The 22,886-nt window shown below is 42.3% G+C and overlaps 1 protein-coding gene across 1 annotated transcript; it reads left to right on the top strand.

The window, feature by feature from the left end:
- Positions 1-144: 144 nt before the first annotated feature.
- On the top strand, positions 145-22,861 carry CEP57 (centrosomal protein 57). Its single transcript, XM_030943254.1, has 11 exons — positions 145-260; positions 5,368-5,524; positions 8,491-8,670; positions 8,985-9,106; positions 10,013-10,129; positions 14,606-14,683; positions 15,783-15,887; positions 16,045-16,122; positions 16,470-16,711; positions 20,162-20,306; positions 21,628-22,861. Exons 1-11 carry the CDS (start codon positions 219-221, stop codon positions 21,862-21,864), a joined length of 1,503 nt encoding a protein of 500 aa, XP_030799114.1. The 5' UTR covers positions 145-218; the 3' UTR covers positions 21,865-22,861.
- The last annotated feature ends 25 nt before the right edge of the window (positions 22,862-22,886 follow it).

Genomic DNA, 22,886 nt, shown 5'->3' with positions numbered 1-22,886 from the left:
GCCCGTCCACCGCCCGTCCCCCTCGATTGGCTGAGCGGCGCCCTTGCTCTTCTTTTATTGGATATTTGCCGTGTCAATCAATTCTGAGAGGAAGACGGGGCGGGCCCCACACCCGGTCCTCTCTTCTCATTGGCAGGTTGGGATAGCAGTCAAGCGAGCCAGCGAGCCGCCGCGCGGGTGCCGAGCCTTAAAGTGACATGGGCTGAGCGGGCTCTCTTATGGCCGACATGGCGGCAGCTAGGGGCGGCTATCCGCTCACGGTGAGGCTCGCAGGGCGTCCCCGCGGTGAGGAGCAGGATGGGCGGGAGGCTTGTGAAATCCGGGGGGTAGCGGCCCGGCAGTGCGGGGCCGGCGGCTTGCGTGCTGGGAGCCCTACAGGCTGTGGAAGCTGGCTTGTCTGTTGAATGATGTGCATATACATCTATGTGTGTGTGTATCTACGCTGTATATAGGTGTTTATATGTGCGTGTATACGTATCTCTGTGTGTATGTATGTATATATTTATGTGTGTGTATACGTATGTATGGGTGTGTATTTACATGTGTATGTGTGTGTATATATCTATGTGTAAACCTATGATGTATGCCCACGTGTTTTTTAAAGCGACGGGAAAAAAAATACTCTGCTATTGAGTATCTTGCTGTCCCCGTACCGGTGTCGGGAGATCCTGTTTGTAAGGGAATGGGAATGAAATGCTGGCTTTGGTTGGTTCCCAGGCATGCCCTGGCTTTGGAGGTGGCTTTGGGCACAGCTGCAGGCGGGGCCAGCCCGGCCCTGTCCTGCCGTGCCAGCCCGCAGCTCCCGGGGCTGAGCTGGCGGTGCCTCTCGGTGTTCCTCTTTGCTGGCTGGAAGCGCTGCCTTAAGCTGAGTTTCAGCTTTAGTCGATGCCCGTGCCCTTGGGCGTGTGCGGGAGCTCCTGGCGGGCTGGGACAGGTAACCACCTCCAGACACGCCGGGGAGCAGAGTTCCCGTGCCCGCGTTGCTCCCAGGGCGCTGGGTGTGGAGGAGCAGCGGGACACGTGGCTCGGCTGGTGGCAGGTGACACGGGGAGGGAGCCTGTGCTGGGCTCATGGAACGCTCCCTATGCCCACCAGCTTGGCACCTCAAACAGATTCCCAGTTCTTGTTTGAAGTTTTGGCGTGATGTTTGCAGCTTTCTGGAATAAGTTGTGGTTTTAGTTGCTTTTCGTTGTTTTGGCTTTTTCTCGCGTGAGAAACTGTGTCTTACACGTGCTTTGGAGGAGCAGCGATGGGGAAGAGGCTGCAGTGGGATGGGCTGCACGGAGTGCGAGGTCACTCTTGTGGGGATTCATGGTTTGGGGTCTCACTGGCTGGGTGGTGAGCACCCATCGTGGCGTTCTCTCCTGTGTGACTCCTGCCCTCCTGCAGTGTGCTCCCCTACTTACACCTGGGCCAGCAAGAGGAATTTGAGGACTCTTATCTCCTTTCCTGACCAAAATTGTTTCTAGCAGGCCTGGAGAATGACCTCAGAAGAGTCGTTTTAGTCTTCGGTAGGTAAATATAGGCTGTTTAATGAACTTGGCTAGGCAAACTCTTGGGGAAAAAAGTTGTCTACTGTAGACTTCCTGTATGTGTCCAAAAAAAGAAACAAACCCTAACTTTATATTTTTCTGAACTTTTAAAGTAGTTGCTTTTAATACATCTGGCACTCTATGGCAGATAGTTGACAAAAATTACTGTATTGTGCCAACATTTTTTCCCCCACCTTTGGTGTAGTTGCTTAACAAAGTTAACTTTTTTTTATGTCTGCTTTTAACTAGAGATGTTATTGAAATGTAAAATGCTCCTGACTCAGTCTATATCAGGGAGGCGCAGCCAGCACTTAATTTGGCCTGTAGGTGATAGGGGCTGTCCTTCCTTCCCCACTTTCCTAGAACCGCAATAATGAGGCGTAGTAAGGCTGCTAATTGAGACTGTCCCTCCAAAATTACTATGAAAGTTTGAATAACTGGGTACTTGGATGTTTTATAATCACTGCATTCAATATCTCATTATTCTGGGTTTTTTTTTCTCATTCCCTACATAATTTTCCTGTGTTTGCTTTTTTTTTTTAACCATGTGCAAAGACTACTGTGTGTCACTTAAAGCATTGCCAGGTATTAATCTTTTTTTCTTTATTTTTTGGTTGTGAGCACCCAGATGAGAACTTGCAATAGCACCCATTCTAATTTAATCCCGGTTTTAAAAACTTTCTGTACGACTTTGTGTCTTTCCCCGCCCCCCACTGTGTTTAGCCTTTGAGAGCTTCGGGAGGTCCCTGTGCTGGTGATGTGTTAAGTTATCTCTGGTCTGTGTTTTCAATATTCCCTTCTTTCTGTGTGAGTAGGCAGCTGATATGCAGTGGTGAAAGCCAAGAGTTTTGGAAGGCAGTGTTCTCTGACCTGGGGAGATAAAACACACTCAGCTCACTGTTATGTAATAGGGTGCACTTGGCTCCTTGTGGGACTGTTAAGCTTCTTCATTTACTACTCTGAGGCTTTAGTGTGGATTAAAGATTGTGAGGAGTACCCTGAAAGAGAGGAGATGTAATTAGCAAACATGACCTAGCTGAGATTCAGAACAAATATATAGAGTTTCCTGATTTTTTTTTTTTAATTTTTGCAAATTTCCTGGGCATCAGAGCATGATACTCCCTGTGAGACCTTTCAAGAGCAGGAACAAATTTCAGTGATGTTTAAAGTTGCTATTTATGCAATTGAATATAAGCCACTCTTTTGCTTAAAAATAGGTAAGAAAAATATATATGGTAGCAAATTATTATTTAGACTGAAAAAAGAATGATTGCCTATGTAATAGGTTATATTCCAGCACAAATTTTCTCAGTAGCTATTTGAAGCAGATATCTTACTGACTACTACACTATTCCAATTATTATTACAAGTTCCTATTACTGACTGTTCAAATTAGTGCTTATTGCCTGCGTCCAGGTGGAATTTAGAAGACATATAATAGTCAAAAGCCTCGATTTGCTTTGCTTTGTGTGACTTTGGTGCTCCAGGGCTTTGAGTACACCAGCTTTTTCTTTCAGCTAGTCTGCTCTTGGCTAGAAAAATGTTACTAAAGGCAGCAAAAACAAACAGAAGAATTCCTTTACTTTGGTGTTTTTATGCAGTTGGATTTAATTTTCAGACAAGAGTTTACCTGTAAAGACATAAAAGATGATAGCGACATCTAGAAGGATTGTGATGCTGTCAGCCCTACTTTGGCTTCAAGCTGATTCCCCTTTTTGTTTTGACTGCTTGATGGGGCACCTTTGGTTTGAATCAATAGCAGACAGGATATTGATATTTGAATCGATAGTTGCTGTTTGGGTTGCTGAGGCTTTTGTTGCTGCTGTTCCTGTACTGCCTGCTGCAGAAGTGCTGTGTTTTGCTTGGTTCATCTTTACTGCATCATTTGATCTTAGTATTCTGTGCTCATCAATGCCATATGCTGTAATGCTGATGGCATTTTTGGTGTTAGCACCTGTCAGGCTTTTGATCAGATGGATTCATGTGTTCTGGTTAGACTTGTGAGGCTGCTGAGTGTGAAACAGTGTGTTTATGCATAAGACACCTGCAAAAATAGGTTTATTAAAATATTCTTAATTAGGGGTTAGTGTTTCAGTTCACTTTCTGTGGTAGAAAATGCATGTGCAAATGCAGTTATTTTGAGAAAAGCCATTATGTTGTATAGGAAAATGTTATAAACACAAACTGCAAAGCAGTCATAAAACTGTGCTTAGAAACACCAATAGATATACTCAGAGTAGTTACAATCCTAATTTTCTTGCTCGCAATGAATCACTGTGTTTATAAGAGGAAATCAGCTGTGTATGGGCTTTAAATAGTTTAAAAATTTTCTTAATTTTCCCCCCATATTTGGCTCCTTGTAATGCATTTTGGGCTGTTGTGTAATTTACTATGAGATACTTAATACTTTCTGTATTTTGATTTCGGTTATGCTGTGCTCCCAATGATTGGTGTGCAAAAGCATAAAGACACCCTGCCAAGATCTGCAATTGCTCCTTTTACTTACTCATGAACAGGAAAGATGTGGGAGCTTTACATCTGCCTGCAGCCCACCTCTCTTAGGGTGCTTTCCAGTTCTATCACTGAAATGTTTAGTGATGGGTGCAGTTGAGAGAAGTTAAAAATAAGCATTTTGTTTAATTTGTATATACGGATTGTAAAGGTTAGGCCAGGTAGACAGTTTTTGAGTCAAAACCATAAACACACAATTTTGCCATGTCTCCTCTGTTTAGAAGGGCATCTTCCCAGCTAGGTGGTCCTTTCAGGTCATTGCAACATCCAAAGCACAGCAGGTATTTGCAAAATTGGTACAGACTGCTGGGAAATCCTTGATCTCTATAGCCACATTTTTCAGAACAGTCTGAAGCTGATTTAAGTGTCCATCACTGCTAAGAGGCAGGAGTACTTTCCTGGCTGTGATCTGCTTGTTTTCCTGTGCTGATACCTCTAATCAGCTGTAGCATAAAGTCATCTGAATGTGTCTTGTGAAGTTCCACCTGCTAATGGAAAGATAAGGAGGATGGATAGAAGTGAGTGGAGTTGGAGGGATTGGGACTGTGAGCTCACCTTCCCAGCTGCAGAGTGTCCTGTGCCCCATGTGCAGTTAGTGAGCCCTTGTGTTACATCAGGGGTGCAGGACCACGGGCCTGGGTGTGCCTTATCAGGTTTGGCCACCTTAGTGCAGTATCTTGTGCAGTAAATGGAACCAGTAATTAAGAAGGTGGTTGTTTTCCAATGATTGTGGGTTGCCTTCTCCTGATAAGTAGTAGACAGTACAAGTAAATGGGAAAAAAAAGGGTAAATCAGAAACTAGTATGGGAAAGACATCCTTCTGTTTGATACTGTTTTTAGTGGAGGGGGAGTTGGATGTAAAATGACACATCCTAAGGCTATAAAGAAGGAAGTACAGCTTTTGAGATATGAGTCTCCTGTAGCAGTCCTTCTACACATCATGTGGTAGAATCTTACTTGTCATCCCAGTTTTTTAAGATTTTCTAAGCCTTCTGATGTTGACATTCTTGTAACGAACTTTCTCACACACTTTATGTAAATAACTTATTGTTTTGCATCCTTTTATGGAGGAGAGAAATTTGATGGACTGTTGGTTTGTCCAGTGTCATTGGAGAGGTGGCACTTTCACCCTCCAATCCACTGTCACTTTTGGAAATCTATGAATGTTGGAGTCAGAAAAATAAAGGTCCCTTTTTCACCTTGGAAAGAGCAGCGAGTTTGCATCATGTTGTTTTGTGTCCTATAGTGACACTTACTTTTCTTTATTTTGGTTGTTGTGACAAATAAACAAATGTGCTGAATAACAGCTTTATTTTGTTTTCAGGATGATCTACGTAACACTCAGAACTCTACATCAGCCACAGATGGACTCTCTTCAGCTTCATTTATAGAATATCCAAAGCACAAGCCATTTATTAATTCAGATTTGCAGCGTTCCTCGTGGAAACCAGTAGTTCCATATCCTGAAAGCCACAGCAGAGGTAATAGTTCAGCAAAGTTGTTTTACTACGTGTTTCCAAATGGTGGTAGAATACCATATGTCTTCCACAGCTATGAAGGTTGCAGTCTTTTTATGCTTTTATCAATTCCCAGTGATGTCCAGGTCACCTGTTTTGTAGGTCCTTGGCACTTCTCTTTCCAAAGAGCACCTGATGATAAAGGTCATCTTACAAATGGAGAAATATGCTCCTCTTCGGTAGTAGAGATTTGTGAAATTGTCTGTCAGTACAAATTCATGAACTATTCAGGTCTTTTGTCCCTTCTTCAGTCTTCCTCTCCTTCAACTTTTCCTTTCCTGAGTTCCTAGCTGAGTTAGAAACAAGGAGATTTTAGTCCCCAGAATGGCTTGGAGCAAAGGAAGAGGTTTGGTCCTGTTAAAATTGGAAGGCTTGTCATGGATGAAGAATGTATTGTGAGTATTTATCTTATCAGTGAAGGCTTAAGGATACAGAGAAGGCTTCAGCAAAGTGCTGAACAGGTGCTCACAACACCAAAATGGAGGCAATTTTACTCCCATTTATTCTTCTTGTTTCTAGGCTATTCCTTCTCCCTCCCTTCCCATGCTGGACATGAAGAAAAAAACTATTCTTGGTTAGTTTTCTGTTGTTTTAGTGAATTAGCTTGTCATCTAGTGAGACTTACTGCAGAGCTGCCTTGGGGTATAAACAGGGTGCATCATGAGGAGTTGGGAGACAGAGCAGGACTGATCCTTTGAAGAACTGTTTGGCTCAGGGTCATTGCAGAAATGCTCCCTTTAAGACTGGAGTGTTATGGAGACTTAAAGGTATGAACTGCTTGATATTTTTTCCTTATGGAGAAAAGTGAGAAATGCTTAGGATGAATCCTAATATTACCCAAACTAAGTAAAAAATCAGGATGATAGCCTCAAGTGTCTGTTCCAATAACACAGTTCATGTCTGAGTTACTAGAGACTTGTGTGTTAATGACTTTAAAGATGAAATCTCAGTTCTTGCAGCACTATTTAAAATGCAGTGTGTACTCTCAAGGCCATCAGTTTTGAGAGTGCTGTTGACACAAAACTAAAACAGTCTTTACAGATGAAAAATTGGATGTGCAGGAAAGCGCTTCCTTATGAATTACTGATGCAGGTGTATTTTTGTAGAGTGTGCTGCATGTTGCATTAGCAATAAAGTTTTGACTTCTAGTTTTCACTTGGCAATTTTTTTTCTAACAGCGACTCTGCCTACTCTGAAATAAGGATGGGTGGTAGAAGACAATCAGATAAATTATATCCCGTTGTAGAAACTAGCAAATTTTTATTTTCAAAAAATGCTTAAATGAAGTGCAAGTGAATGTGAGTATGTACTGAAAATTTAATCCAACACATGGATGATCCCGTATGTTTCTCTTTTTGCATAGCTTTTAAAAATGCAGAAATGTTCTGCGGTGTATATTTTAGTAAACTTAAGGATGTGGGAATTAATTTCAAATGGCAAAATTGATTTGGTTGTTCTTGAGGGTCGTCATTGCTGCTCCCATTCCCCATATTAAATAAATCCTATTGAAAAATCCTGAAATTGAGTATAGTGAATTCTGTTTAATTTGGGTTTAATGTCTTTGTGTTGTATATGTGTGTCAGCATGCACAGTTGGCTTTAATACTCCAACGTGACTGAATAATACTTGGCCTGTTGCATTTTACCTTTATCTGTTCACTGCTTGAGTTGCTTAGTTGTTGTCTTGTTAGTCATTATTGTGTATATACTGAGATTTCAATGTAGCTTTTAACAGTAATAGTAACAAACCTGTTCATTGTTTCAGCTATGCCCGTTTCAAGTGAATCCTAGGAACAGTAAATACAGAAGAGGGTGCAATTGGTGATTCTGATATTATAAATAGGGCCAAATTATCGATTACTTCCCCTTAACTGTGCCTGCTCTTCTTATGTACTTAACAGGCTTGCATTGATGTGATACTCTCATGTGCTGTTACTCACTTCAAGATTTGATAATATTTTAAAATTTTTTTTGTGTTATCTGATGGACAAACCAATATGCAGTCCCAACTCTTCTAGTGCTCAAGCATGCTATATTACAGGTACATTCTTTCTCTGGAGTGGATTTAAGCACAAAAGAGTAGGCTAATGTGACCTTGCAGATTAGTCTGCTATTTGAGCTGCATGTGTTCTAATGTTCTTATGTTTAACTTCAGCAGCGCTGTATAGAGGAAAGGGCTTATGGTTATGGTTCCCTTCACAGAATTAAACAGCCAGCTAAGAGATAGGTAATACATCAGATTACCAGCAGATGGTCTAATTGCAAGGTGATGTGTGTTCTATTACAGCTGCTTTTCCTTTTGTGGTGAAGAATATAGAAAGGCTTTGTTTACTGACTGCTAAAGCTGGGAGTGCAGCAGAAAGGCAAAATGGTTCAGTACTAAGGAGATGTGTGTTTGTAGATGGAGGAGGGGAACACAACAACCAGAAGAATTAAAAAAGAAATCTGCTTATTTATAAGCACTTTTATAGCTCTTCTCATTGTTAACCTTTATAATGCTGTGTGGCCATTCATGGGAACACTGTTCATGTATTTGTTGTGGTAGGAATAATATTAATATGGAGAATTGCTGCTGTTTTCACTATCTAGTTGGGACTTCTCACTGCCTTTTGATAAAGGGTCAGAGGATACTCTGTTTGTTCTCAATTGACACAATATTTATATGCCTTGTTCTGGGAAATAGTTGTATCTTTCCCAAATATGTCAGGTGAAGGGTGTGCACTAATGGCATCTATTTGTTTGAGACTAGTTTTAGAATCAGTTATGGTTTAAAGGGAAATAGGTCCTAATTCCTGGAAGGACTCTTGGATACTGCTAAGGAACACTCTGACCTTCTTACATAACATGCTTTTATAATAACATTTCAAGTTTAATGTTGTATTGAAGTGATGATTTAATGGTATCTAACAAAAGGTACTTGTTCAATTGCAGCAATATTTTCTGCTCTGAAGAACCTCCAGGAAAAAATTCATCAACTGGAGTTGGAACGGTTTGAGGCAGAGGAGAATGTAAAACACCTCAGCAGGGAAACAGCAAACTTCAAACAAATGCTGAGTGAACAAATGCAACACAAAGAACGGGACAAGACTGAAGTGTCAAAGAAAAATCAAGGTTGTTTGCAAAGTGTATATAGATACTATAGAACATTGATGTGGATGAAGCTTTATTCCTATAAATGCATAAACCAATTTAATTTACTTTGTTCAGCATCTTTTAATGGGGTGACTTGGGGAGTTACAAAGAAAGAATTTTAAGGCATTCTTAATTTTAGGGGTTTTTATACAAAAGTTCATTCAGCATAATATGTAAGTTTCTTAGATGGCCCTTTTCTTGTTTGTTTTGAAACTCTCCTGAAAACAACAACAAAAAAAATCCCAGAAATAAGCAATGCATGATTTCTACTTTCTGCCTTCTGTTATCTTCAGAACTGACTTCTCAGCTGGCAGCTGCTGAGTCTCGATGCAGACTTCTAGAGAAACAGCTGGACTACATGAGACAAATGATCCAGCATGCAGAAAATGAGAAGACGCATCTCTTGGAGAAACAGGTGTGCTCCCAAAACTATCTCAGGGTTAAATCATAAAAGTCATTAATGATGTCATGATTTTTCATAGTTGCTGTAATTTTTATACCTTTAAGCGTGGGTGTCTACTTCAGCTGGCCTTCATATTCTTAGGTATGGATAGCTTCCCTACTTAAATTTCACAGTCTTCTCCTGACCCTAGTATTTTCTTTGGGCACCTGTTTCTAAGGCAATAGCAGGCTCTGGCATTAATATGAATTGTTTGCTTCTGCATGATTGGCTTACTGCAGTAGCTCATCCTTATCTTCCAGTGTTATACCTGTGTGCCACTGGGAAACAACCTCCCTTTTGTGTTTACAGTCTTCAGGCCTTTGGGGATTTTCTTTACTTGCACTACTCTTGCTAAATTGGGGCTGAAATACTGATTCTGTAGAAATAGCAGTAAAATTTCTATTTCCCATGATCACCCAATCATTCCCAATCATCAGTGACTGGGATTTTGCCTATATCTAAAATGAACTTGAATTTTGTTTATAGGTAAATGGGTCATCTAGAGCTATCTGTTCATTGGTCTCTGTGGCTATTCTATTTCAGTCTGTTAAATAGAAGGGGAAAAAAAAGAAATCAAGAAAGCTATTTCTAATTTCTGCATATTTTTTTTAATGTTTTGAGTTGGGAGGAAGGAGAGACTGCAGAATCCTCTCTCAGATGTGGTTAAATGTCTGGCTCCCCAACACTGGTGGACCAGTACTGCAGTTTGTTCCCTGATTGTGGCACCATCTAAAATTGCACGGAGGAATTAGTAGTTCCTTTGGGCTGTTTATGGACTTCTTTGTGCTCCAGACACAAAGATGTTACACAGATGCTTGCTATAGATGGTTTTGTTTTCTTGTGCTTATAATTGTTTTTCTTGTTACTTCTCCCTTCGAGGGCTCCTTGGAGAGAGATCGGCTTCTTGACCAATCGCACGTTCAGTCTAAATTGGAGAAGCTGGATATACTGGAAAAAGAGTACAACAGACTAACTACAATGCAGTCCACAGCAGAGGTCTGGCATTTGTCTTGGATACTGGATCATATATATCTTGTTTATTGTAATCTGTACTTCATAGCTTATGGCAATAGCAGAGCTGAACAGAACTTAGTGCTTTAGAGTAAGACAGCAGCTAAACTTTGTTTTAAACTGAGGAGTTGTGGAAACTTAAAGTTATTGCTGCAAGTGTACATGTCTAGGTAGGCTTTGGGGCACTGCACTGCGAGAGTTGGAGTTAATTATGCCTTAACAGTCTTCTGGTGTTCCTCTTGTGCTTAGTTGATGCCTAGGCATTGTAAGATTGCAGCCATTCCTAAGATCTTGACTTGCTTTCCATCCTACTGAATAGTAGTTATTTCCTGTTATGATTGAGATTCCCCCTGACTTGTGTGAATTTGATGGGATTTTTTCCTCTTAGCCCTCCTTCTTAAGAAACACAATTATTACTAGTTATTTTGTGTGCAGACTTCTGTGGTCTCATGTTGCAAGGCCTCTAGCACTGGTTGACTCCCTGTGGATTTGAGTCAATCTGCCTTTTCAGGACTCTGTTGAAATCAGTAGCTTCTACAAACTCAATGTGACTGTGTTTGGTCATATTCTGTTGTGGTGGGTTCACCCTTGAATTTTTATAATTTTATGGTGAGAAATAAAACTCAGTCTCACCATGGGCTGCAGGGGAATCTCTGCTCTGGCACCTGGAGTACCTTCTCACCCTCCCTTGTTGTCCTTAGGGTCTGCAAGGCTTCTTCTTTCAAACATTCTCACTCCTTGCTTCTGGCTGCAGTTCCCAGCAGGTTTTTCCCCCTCCCTGTCTGTAATCCCAAAGGTGCTACTGCCATTGCTGTTGGGCTCAGCCTTGGCCAGTGGTGGGTCTGTCTTGGAGCCAGCTGGCATTGGCTGTGTTGGCATTGGTTCTGTTGGCATGGGGAAGTGTCTGGCAGCTCCTCAGAGAAGCCACCCCTGCCCATAGCTACCACACAAACCCCATACATCTCTCTGCACCTTCTGTGGTGTTGGCCTCTGATGCCCCATCCAGATACCTCTTTCTGCTACTGTAAGAGAGACCACAAGTCTCCCAAGCTTGGAAACTACAGAGGGCTTAACCAGAGAGAGGCTCCCTTCTGCAAATTTCTTCCCTGTTCCCCCAAAAAGGACCAGATAGCACATAATTAGATTGTGGTGTTTTGGATGGCATTTCTGGATTCTGTCAAAATCATAGGCTGGCCACCCTGCACACCAGCCCTTACCTCAGGTAGTGAAATAGATGGCGTTGGTAGTAAATCTTTAGCTGCTTGGCTTGCTGCAGGACATTTAGATGCTGCAGCTCTTCTTGGAAGCCCCTAAGCCAAAGCAGCTGCAACAAGCTTTTTAAGGTCTTGACACCCTGTTGTGGTGAGCTGCAGTTGTAGAGTACAAGTGGTTGCATTGTTTACTTAGGCCAAACACTTGAAAAGAGAAATAGGAGCCTCCTGGGTCTTGTACTCTGAAAGTAGCAGTGATTTTCTCCAGGGTTAGAGTTGAAATAACACGTTCAGCAGCTGGCATTCCCTCTGAAAGGCTTGTACAAGGTTTTGACTGGTAGTAGCTGAAGTTTGGTGAGACTGGGTTGTTTGTCTTTTTGTGCTTGGCTAGTGAAAATAATTTCAGCCTTATGGTTCTTTTTGTGTTCTTTTCTGGATCAAACCAGAGGTCTTTGATTCTTTATCTTTAGGAATTAGTAGATGCCACAATTAAATATGTTTTAGAGGATTTGAGTGTTAAATTCACACAATTTTTAAAACAATTCCGAGACCTGAAATAAATATGGATTAAGCTGTGATGTGAATTCATTTTTCTTGTCTTCATTATGTAGTTATGAGCCATTTTCTGGTTGTCAGGTCTGCCTGCCTCTGGTTATAGGCTATGTTTGTATGTGAGCATCTATGTGATAGGTATTAGCTGTATATCTTCAAAGAGTGACTGCACTCTCTACTGAGAAGTGCTACATCTGTTCCCTCTTTGATCTGTGCTGTAGTTGTGGGAAGATCATAGGAACATTTTCAAGTTGAATTTGAAGCAAGAAATAAGAGACTGTTTCATACATGGTGTGCTGAAATGGATGGGAAGTGGTGAGGTGATGGCTCATGAGTGAGTGGTGGTGTATCTGCCTCTGAGTTCAGACACTGCCAGGCACAGGTTGTGTGGGGGTCTTACTGAGAGCATTTAATCTCCCCAGAGACACTATTGACCCTATAGGTATTGTCTTCAAGTAATTTGCTAATGTCAGTAGTGGCTGTGAAAAAGAAATGCTGAGATTGCTTTTTATGTGGAGTACTTACCCTGGAAATGCTTTTGAGGCATCTTTAGTTCAACTGTAGACCTGCAGTGCACTCTCTGGACAGTTAACTGAGAAGATCTGAACATGTCTGTGTCTGGAGATAGAGTAAGAAATGTGGCTGTTCCCTAAAAGTACAGTTTTGGGCTGTGGTCTTGTTTGTAGCCAGATGGCCAGAATTTTAATGTGTGTGTGGACGACATTTTCACCAACTGTAGTTTATAATAGTTGATCTTAATGCTGACAGTGAGACTTAAAAAACCACCCCAGTTCTGTGGATTGGGCAAAACACTGGAGTAGATTGTCTGCAGACGTGGCAGATGCCCTGTTCATGGAAACATTGAAGATGAGTTTGGAGAAAGCTCTGAGCAACCACCTGGTTTAGTGGAAAGTGTCCCTTGGATTCAGTGACATTTAGAGGCCCCTTTCAACCTAAACCATCCTGTGATTCTGGGATTCTATGAGTAGGTGGTTGCATGGAATTAATTTTCTGTTACAAAACACATCAAAAATAGGCACTGAAATATTTTATTTCTATTTTGTCAATAAAGTTTTTTGCAGTGGCTCCTGGTGATTGAGTGGATGTTCAGGCAGCCTGGGGCTGACCTGCAGCCTGCTGCCCCTTGCAGTGCTGTCTTACATGATGGGCAGCACTGCTGGGCAGGGGCTGTTTGCTTGGCTTTGTGGCCTCTCTTAGTGACAGTCCAGTAATCTGGATAATAGCTTCTGCTATATGCAAGAAAAAAAGTATTTAGGGAATCTAAGTTGGATATATAATTTCTAACAGGGTCTGTCATGGATGATACAGTAAGATACATTCTTGCTGTGTAGTTTGAGCTGCACCCTGCAGCTGAACAGGTAGCTGAGGGAATACTCATTCATTTCAGAATAAGAGCCTTGGCCCAGCTTCATGTCAATCTTTAGTTTAAACAGAATATTTTACTCAGTATTTTCATACTAAAAATTCTGTAAAACTTAAGAGGTTAATAAAAGGTCTTTGAGACTGACCACATAGATATAAAGAGTTGTGCCAATAATTGTAAAGGGCAGAAGATGATTTTAAGTTACCTGGAATATCTTTGTTTTGAATGAAAAAAAAATTCATCAGAATAATTCTTTCATTCAAGAGAAAAAGTTGGTTCCTATATATAGTGCCTTTGTCCTCAATGTTTATCCAGGCTTTTGCCTTTTAGCACCTTTGTATAACAGCTCATTACATTATTCCGGCAGTTAATGCTTAAGTAAAGCAGAACTGAAATATTTAGTACCTCTATGTAGTGGGTTTATAAACAAACAAGTGTGCAAACACAGCTGCCCGTCTGTATAACATGCTTTTCTGCCTCAAGTTTGATTAGTGGCTCTGTGAATTACCAGTCTTTGGAGGAAGAGAAGGGAAATTGTTTTGGGGACTGGAGCTCTGGGTTATTTTTTCATTGCTGTATAAAGCCAGAAAATTATTTGATAACTTTCACATTGGGAATTTCAGTGTATCTTGTTTAAACAATGTTTTCATCTTGTTGGAGGTTTACAAAGAGATGTGTGCTTTCCTGTTACCCTTTTCCTTTGAAAAAGAGTTTCAAAAGAGGCCTTAAAGCTTTTGTAATAAAAAGATGAAATTACTTCAGTTGTATTAAAGGTATCTCAGGGGCATCATACAACCTTTCCTCCTTCTTCTTTATTAGGAAGGTGGCTAGATGTTCAAAAATTCTTTTCTTGTAAGAGTGTAAGTTACAGATTTTAGCAAAAATACCATTAGTGGTCTAAATAAAGCAAGTCTTCTTTTGCCTTATAATGACATGTCTTTGTTAGCTCTTTTGGAGTACACAATCTTGGGGGATCATGTACACAAAGCAACCTACTGTCTAGGGTGTTTTTACAATTGAAGAGAAAGAGCCTTGTGTATTGCTGTGTGTATTGGCTGTGACCTAAGTTCAGATACCCATTGTGAAAATAAGAATAGAAAAATCAATTTAAATGATAAGCATAAGCTTTTGACTGCTGTATTTATGCCTATACAGGCAAAGCATCAGCAATAATTCTAATGCTCAAATCTCCATTTATCTTTAAGTTGTAAGATGAACTCACGGTTTTGTGCAAGCTCTTAATATTGTAGGCTTCAGGAAGGAAAAACAATGGTTTCATTAGTAACACTATTATTTTGATTCAACTTTGACTAGAAAAAAATGAAAGAGCTGGAACAGAAGCTTTATGAGGAAGAACATGCAAGGAAGCTTGTCCAGGAAAAAGCAGCTGAGGTAACCAACAGGAAATTTCTTTTGTACTGGTATGCACTGTAATTAGCTCTTTTCCTTTTTATCAACTTTTCAGCTAAACTTACTGAAAGTGCCCCCCATATGCCTCACAGAATTGTGAAATCCTGGTTTTAGTCTTTTTTTTTCTTCTTTTTTTGTTTTTCCTTCTGCCTGAGGTACTAAATGTTCTGAAGTTCTCCGAACTTTTTGGAAACCTATCACCACATGTGCAGTGAAACTTTGATTTCTTTACTAAAAGTTGGAGAAGAGGAGTAGAAATTCAGACTAATCCATAATTGAGTATGCATGGCAACCTTTCAATATATTAAAGTCAACAAATGGGCCCCCTTGTTCATAATTGTAATTAAAATATTGTACAGGGAAGCAAAAAAGAGGCAACATACTCTTGATTATGAGCCCTTAAGGATGCTGGGTGGTCTTCTAACCTGAAAGTGTGCTGTTCATTAAGCATTCTAACATTAACCTTTGCCATAAGTTCGGTGTGATGGGGAAAGGGGTACCTCAAATGAATAATGGAAAATTGTGCTGCGAATGCTTCTTCAGGACCTGATTCCTAAAGCCATGCAGTATCTGCCTCTTGAACAGCAAAGCGTGTTAGGATTCTCACTGTCGACAGGAAGTTCTAACCTTAACTCTTTCAACAGCTGCTTTGGTGGTTAGTTTGTTTATTGTGGTTTTTTGTTTGTTTATTTGGAGGGTTTTTTACTGTCAAATTTAATAGAACAGAAGGAGTAGTTGCTTAGTAACTATATGTCATGGGATCAATTGATCATGGTTGGGTGGCTTGAGCTCCCCAATTCCTTGCCAAGTGTAAAGCACAGCTGATGTTTTGGCACTTGCCTGCATGGGACTAATGGACTAAGGCTAATTCTCTAATTTACTAGGATTACTGATGAGTAGTGCTAACAGAGGAAGTATTTAATGTTTAAGTTGGCCTTTGACTGCAAAAATACCCTAAAAATTTGCAGCCCTTTCTTCTGGAGAGCCTATGTTTTTAAAATTCTTGCAGTTCTCTGCTTGCCCTGTCTCTGATTATTTATTAATATAATTTCAGTAACTCCCCTTATTCCCTCAATTGTAGCTTCAGACAGGCCTGGAAACCAACAGACTACTGATTCAAGCAGCATCACCACTGCTTTCTCCAAAAGTAAGACAACCCAGGAAAAAAGCTAAGCAGCCAGAGAAGGTAAGATGTGGGGAAGAGAAGGGCAATTACTGAGGAGTTAAATAAGGTTGTGTGCATGTGATGAGGGAGCAGGTTGCCTCTTTTACTACAAAGTAAAGAGAAAGGGTGTTTGCTGTATTATAATTTTGCTAAATACTTGTCTCTTCTTTCTTTCCAGAAATGCTCTGTCAGACATTCCACTGTGCAGCCCCATTACAGGTTGTGTCTGGGTGATGTACCCTTTGTGGCTGGTAAGGTGAGCTGATTAATTCCAAAGCTTAGAGCCCAGTAGCTGCAGCTCCTTAAGGGGCTTTGGGTTGGTGCACTTCTGACACCCAGTGGTCAGATAACTTAATTTTCTTTGACACTTTTCATACAGATTGTCTTTGAAATACTTGTTGGATATTGACAACTAGCTGAGCTGGTATTTCCAAAAATAGGCCTGCACTATGCTGCTTGACAAGATGTTCTTGTTAGTGCATATTAATTCAAACAAAAATTACATTCTTGTCAGCAAAACAAAAGTGGCACTGCTTTTGAATGCTCTCCAGTATTATGAAGTTGTTGATAATCCCATTTAAAAGAAATCTCTTTTCCTTTCAGTCTACCAGTCCCAGTCATTCGGTTACTGCCAACGTGCAGCACGTGCTGCACCTGATGAAACATCACAGCAAAGCTTTGTGTAACAGACATGTGGTGAACGACACTCCAGCCAAACCCACCAGCTCTGGTCATCCTGCTTGCAAAAGCAGAAGGCCTTCCCTGACAATGGACTCATCCTCATCTCAGGAAGAGCTCTCAGAAGTGTTGCTGACTTTACAAGATGAATTTGGACAGATGAGTTTGTGAGTGTGGCATATTTTCTTCTGCAGATTATGAATGCGGATGTTTCATATTTCTGCCTTGTTGCTTTGAACTTGGAAGGTTTTGCCTGAGAAAGTTCTTAGTTTAGGAAATCTCTAGAATGTAATCTTTGTCTTGCTGGCTGCAGAGGCTGTCAATTGTCCTTGCAGTTAGAGTCTCTGCTAAACAGTCCGAACACCAGCCCTGTGCTTATGTGCAGCAGTATTGATTTCAGAAGAGGTGAGGGAGAAGTGTGGTCACGGCCCCAGTGCAGTGGACTGTTGTGTGGAGCCAGCCAGCACAGGATCCTGCTGCCACTCACACCCCCCACACCCAGCCCTCCCCTGTGTTGTGATGGGCAGTATTCATCCCTTACACTGTACCAGTTACATCCTGCCCAAGCCCCACACTTTCCAGTATGTCCCAGTTAGCCACCATCACCTTTCCAGCCTTTTGATGTAGGTACACACAGATATCATTCTGTAGTCTATGGACAATCCCTTTACTAGTCCATTGAGTTTATTTAGTCCATGACTTTGGACTCAGCTGTCATAACAAGTCTTTCAGGCCAGGAAAAGGTGGTGGGTGGGTAGCTAATGGCTGAAGTGACTTGGGGGTGCTGGTGGGTAAGAGGCTGGACATGACCCACCCATGGGCACTCCCAGCCCAGAAAGCCACACGTGTCCTGGGCTGCATCCAAAGCAGCGTGGGCAGCAGGGCCAGGGAGGGGATTCTGCCCCTCTGCTCTGCTCTGCTGAGACCCCACCTGCAGTGCTGTGTCCAGCTCTGGAACCCCCAACACAAGAAGGATGTGGGCCTGCTTGAGTGAGTCCAGAGGTGGCCAACAAAGACAATCAGAGAGCACCTTTCCTTTGAAGACAGGCTGAGAGCTGGGCTTGTTCAGCCTGGAGAAGAGAAGGCTCCAGAGAGACCTCACTGGGGGCCTTTCAGCCTTTCAGGGCTCAGAGGAGGCTACAATAGAGGGACTTTTTACGAGGGTGTATAGTGTTTGCCTGAGGGGTAATGGCTTTAAACTGAAAGAGGGTAGACCTAGATGAGATATTAGGAAGAAATTCTTTACTGTGAGGATGGTCCCTGGAACAGGTTGTCCAGGGAAGGTGTGGATTCTCATTCCTGGAAACATTCAAGGTCAGGTTGGATGGGGCTCTGGGCAGCCTGTTCTAGTTGAAAATGGCCCTGCCTATGCTAGGGAGTTTGGATCTCAATGATTTCTAAGGTCCTTTCCAACCCAAATCATTCTGTCACCTCTTGTTCTTTGACCTTCAGCAGCACCACATCAGAAGGGTCCTCTGAAAGACAAGGCAGGGTACACAGATGCTTCATTTCCTTTGTCTCCAAGGCAGCTATGTGGAGAACCCCCTCTTTTGAATCCTTAAAATGCCCCAGCCCAAGACAGTCTCTGCCAAGGGTGCACAGAGCCTCTGGGCCAGTCACGATGGGATGCTTCTGCCAGTCATTTTGTCAGGCTGGTTTCAGCCTCCAAGACCATCAGCTGTTGGGATGCCCCTGTCACTCCAGAAATACAAGTGGGTTCTGCCCCTGTACAACTTGATGGCATTAGGGTACACTGCACCAGGGTCTGCTAAAGCCTTGTGCTCCCATGGGGCTGATGTGCCCAGGCCATCTGAGCCACACAGTCCAGTTCACCTGGTTGTCCCTCTCCTGCACCTGGCTGGAGACAGGGCTCCTCTAATACTGGTCCTAGGATTCTCCATTTCCTGTAAAAAAGGATTAGAATTCCTTTCCATAGGATCAGGAATAACATCAGCCCTGCCACTCTGTCTGGGAGCTGCCCACTGAAGACTTAAGCAGCAACTTCCCTGGAAGAATTCCTATTTGTGCTTGTTTTTTTCCTGCAGTTCACATACCTGTGCCTCTAGGGTTGAGGCACAGCTTTTCCATCCCACTTGATGTTCTCCCTGTGGTCCCAGAGGAGAAACTCGGGATTCCCTGTGGTGTGTACCCTCACTATCCTGTCTTTAGTGTAGAAGGTAGCTTTCTCTGTTGTAGTTTGACCAGCAACTCAGTCCCACGCAGCTGCTTGCTCACTGCCCCCAGACACAAATCCTTCCCTGATTTGCACCCCCTTCAGCACCTTGCTGATCCTAGCACTGGAACCACGCTGGTTTGAGCTCCCGCGGGATATTGCGGGTTCTCCAAGGCTGCTGTAATTAGCCCGGAGCAGCAGCGGAGGTGTGGGACCGCGTCTCCCCGGTAGGCTTGGCTGCCGAGCCGGGAAGGAGCAAGGTGTAGTTACACGGATTCCCCAGGAGATGGCTCCCGCGGCGCACGGAGGGCGCCCGTTCCCCGGGAATGTCGTGGCCCGGGATTCCGTGGCACCATGAACCAGCATTGCGACCTGCCACTGCTAAACCAATACAACGGTGCCTAGAAAAGATTTGTCTTCGCACACTCTGGTCAGATCTGTCATTCACCCTCATGGGCCAGGTTGGGTGCCAGAAAATACTCTCTTGGTTTAACCCTGGCTGGTGGCTAAGCACCGTGCAGCTGCTTTCCTGCCCCCCTGCTCTGGTGGGATGGGGAGGGAAATCAGGAAAAGGAAAAACCCATGGGCTGAAACAAGGACAGGTTAGTAACTGAAATAAAGTAAAATGTAATGAAAAAGGGAGAGAGATAAAACTGAAGGTAAAAAAATCATGTGATGCACAGTACAGTTGTTCACCACCTGCTGACCAATGCTCATCCCCAGCAGCAATTGTCCCCTCGTGGCTAACTCCCCCTGGTTTATAATACTGGGCATGATGTTCTGTGGTACGGAATATCCCTTTGGCCAGTTTGAATCAGCTATCCCAGATACCTCCCTGTCTCAGCTTCTTGTGCCCCTGCTCACTGGCATAGCAGGAGACACTGAAAAGCCCTTGGCTTAGGGTAAGTACTGCTGAGCAACAATGAAAACATCAGTGTTAAAAACATTATTTTTGTACTGTATCCAAAACGCAGCAATGTAACAGCTACTAAAAATGAAAATGCTATCCTAGCCAAAAGCAGGATCTGGACAAATAGTCCATTAGAGGATAGCTTTGCTGGGTGTTTTGCTTGTCCTGGTTAACAGAACGTGAGTTGTTACTGTACTGCACAGCTGCAGTAGGTACAAATACACAGAATATTAACTGAGTGAGTGCTGAGATCAAGCTCTCAAATGGTTATTTGGTCATTTTGAATATGCATCTTGTAGTTGGAAGCTGTTTAAGTTATTGAGATTCAGTGTTGCAGCAGCCTGTCACTACGATGCGCTACTGTAATAATGCTGCAAACCAGCAAAACTGTTCTTACTGGTTTGTTATGGTGTGCTGAACATGCCTGGCTGCTGGTGCTATGGTTTCCTAGAAGTGTTATTTCTGAACTGGGTACAAGATATAGAAGCCAATGGAAACTGATGCAAGCCTTGTTCTGTCTGAATTGGGTGCTAGTGATCACCAGCAGCTGTCAAAGCTCATCCTGGAGGCCCCAAGTGCTACAGTGAGGGAAGAGCTGGAGAGGGAGCTCGATGCACTAGTGGAAAGGATGGAAGCAAAGGCAGACCAAATCAGCAAAGTTCAGAAGCATCGTTTGCAGGTGAGTTTCTTTTGCCTGTGATCATGCTTATGTAGAGTTGCTGACTTAAGCAGGGTTTTTTTTGTTATATCCTAATCTAGCAGCAATTGCATAAAGCAGAAATAACTAGAGTTAATTCTACCTTTGATGTCCCAAAATTAGTCTGCATACCTCCATCCATCCCAGTATTTTTGCAAAAACATCCTTTCTGTCACCCTTGTGCACACTCTTCACCCTGTCCTGGACAGAGCTTTTGCATCTGTTCTCTTGAACATTGCTGAACAGTTTTCCTTTACTTGGAGTAAATGACCTATTTATATTTTGATTTGCATCTTTTAAGACTCAAAATACCTGTTTTGCCTATTTTATAACTTTCAGAATGTTTTGGATAGTGTAGCCTTTTCATTCAAAGCTATAAAGCATACTGATTCCCTGGTTTTTTTTGTCTTCATTAATTTTAGTGAATTTCTTCCAAAGAGCTTAACCCCATGTATTTAATCTGGTTCAGTTCATACAAACCACTATTCACCCTCACCTGATGTAATTTATACACAAAACACATGCTGAGACCTGACATGCAGAATGGACCTGTGAAATTGATATCTTATGATCTTCAGAGGAACTGCTGCAGAGAAGCAGATGTGCTGTGGTTCTCAGCAGTAATGATGCTGCATGTGCTGTTGGCAAAAGTTTTAGGAGCTGGGGTTTAGGAAAATAGTTGCATGCTGTCAGCTAGAAGGAGGGAGCACCACCACCTGCAGAGAGGGAGCTACAGAAGCCACCTGTGTTGTGGTTTGCGTGTATGAATGTGTCTGAACCTCAGACTGTCCAGTTCCCCATTCAGCCTTTGCTGGGGAGTACTGAGACTGGCTCACATGCCGTGATGTTAGAGAGCTGTGTGTGGATACCACCTTTTCATCCCAGCAGAGCTCTGGTATTCTTTCAAAGCTACACCTCTGACAGTGACTAGCTATTAAAATTACCAGTATGTATGTAAAAAACCCTTGCTTTCTTTTCCAATCACTGGATGGTAACAGTGATAAATCAACTTTCTTCATCTGCATCTTTTTATGTTACATTCCTGATGGCAATGTTCCCCCATAACGAACGTCTCAGTTTTTAGAGAGGAGGTACATCACTGTAAGCTAAACACAGCTCTAAAGATGCAAATATAACAATGCTTTGTAAGGAAAATATTTATTGTCCAGTGTGACTTGGAAACAGCCATTTGCTTACGTGGGTGAGATAAGTGGTGGGATATTTCAGCTGATTGGAAGAATTGCTGAACATAAAACTGAAACAAGATCACTTCTTAATGTTTTTCTTTGGGTTTCTCTTTCAGCTAGAGAGACTTAAGAGAGAATGCAAGTCCAGAAAGACTTCTGCTAAACAAATAAAAGACAGCAGGTTCCCAGTCAGTGAGGTTAAAGTAACAACTACAGTAACCACAAAAGGAAAGAATGCAGGTCCCATCAAAGTGAAGCCTGGGGAAAAGAGTCGGAAAAATCTTCAGTTGCTGAGAGACATGCAGACCATACAGACTTCTCTACAGAAAGATGATGTCAGCTGGGACTACTGACTCTTCTGCAGGAGATGTTCTTGAAGCATCCTGGCCAAACTTACATTCTGCCTTTCTTGCTGTGTGGAAGAGACTACTGTATGCTAAGCACACTTTTGAAATACAGGCTTACAGGCTCTTGGCTCTCCATCCCTGCATTTGATTGTATATATTATGGTCTAGCTTAAATCACATTCTATTTTCAAGGTACATGGCCAGTGAATCTTAACAGTAGGGTTCCCCCAGTTCCCTATGTTATGGTTCCAGCAGTCCTTCTGTTTTGTTCCAGCACACCAAGCACTGCACACGTACGTGGGTTGGTGTGTGTGTGATGTGCCAATGCCATTTCCTGCTGTTGATCTGGGAGGCCTCTTGGGATGCATCTCGTGTGAAAACAGTGCTGCAGTCCTGGGTGTAGAGGGCTTTTGTCAGTTCTGTTCTGTGTGCAGCTGCAATGGCTCCATCTCTGGGAGTGTCTGAGGGAGAACAGGTAAAACCCCTTCAAAGGTGTTTTGTGGGGCTCTCTTCAAAAGGCATCCCTGGTTCTTGATCTGCTACATTGCATTAGTCAGCATCAGTGGGAATGGATGTTTGAGTGCTTAGAAAAAGAGCAAAGTAGCTTATGAATTACACTGCTTAATGATCAAGTGAAAATTTTCTGCAGAAATCCTGCCTTAGGAAAATGATGTAGGGTAGGGGGTAATACCCTGTCTCTAGCTGACAGCTTTGGGTGGTAAAGGAGTGAGAAAAACCACACAGGTGTTTTAAACTGCAAGTGCCTCAATTGTGCCATTTGGTCCTGGCATCTTGCTTTTAACTTAAGTATGTGCTTTGATGAGCTATCAACTTTGGTAGTAGTGCAATTAAGTTTGTGCTCTGACTTGCACAGCTGATTAAATGTTATTTATTATGTTAATAATGTAAAGAATTTCCTGTTAATGGAATGTATAGAAGACCCAGATTACCTGTATATACAGTTGAAAAATAATAAAGCCAGCTTGCCTGTTGAATGACTTGTGGGAAAGCTGCACTTCCTCTATATT

This window comes from Camarhynchus parvulus, chromosome 1, assembly GCF_901933205.1.
Source record: "Camarhynchus parvulus chromosome 1, STF_HiC, whole genome shotgun sequence".
NCBI lineage: Eukaryota > Metazoa > Chordata > Aves > Passeriformes > Thraupidae > Camarhynchus > Camarhynchus parvulus.
Note: the sequence above shows the minus strand (reverse complement) of the source record. Positions and strands in the feature narration are given on the sequence as shown.

Coding starts and splice junctions, on each gene's coding strand:
- CEP57 (XM_030943254.1), top strand. CDS start 219: ATGGCCGACATGGCGGCAGCTAGGGGCGGCTATCCGCTCACG. Junction 8,671..8,984: donor AGTGTCAAAGAAAAATCAAG/GTTGTTTGCAAA, acceptor TGTTATCTTCAG/AACTGACTTCTCAGCTGGCA. Junction 15,888..16,044: donor AAGCTAAGCAGCCAGAGAAG/GTAAGATGTGGG, acceptor CTTTCTTTCCAG/AAATGCTCTGTCAGACATTC.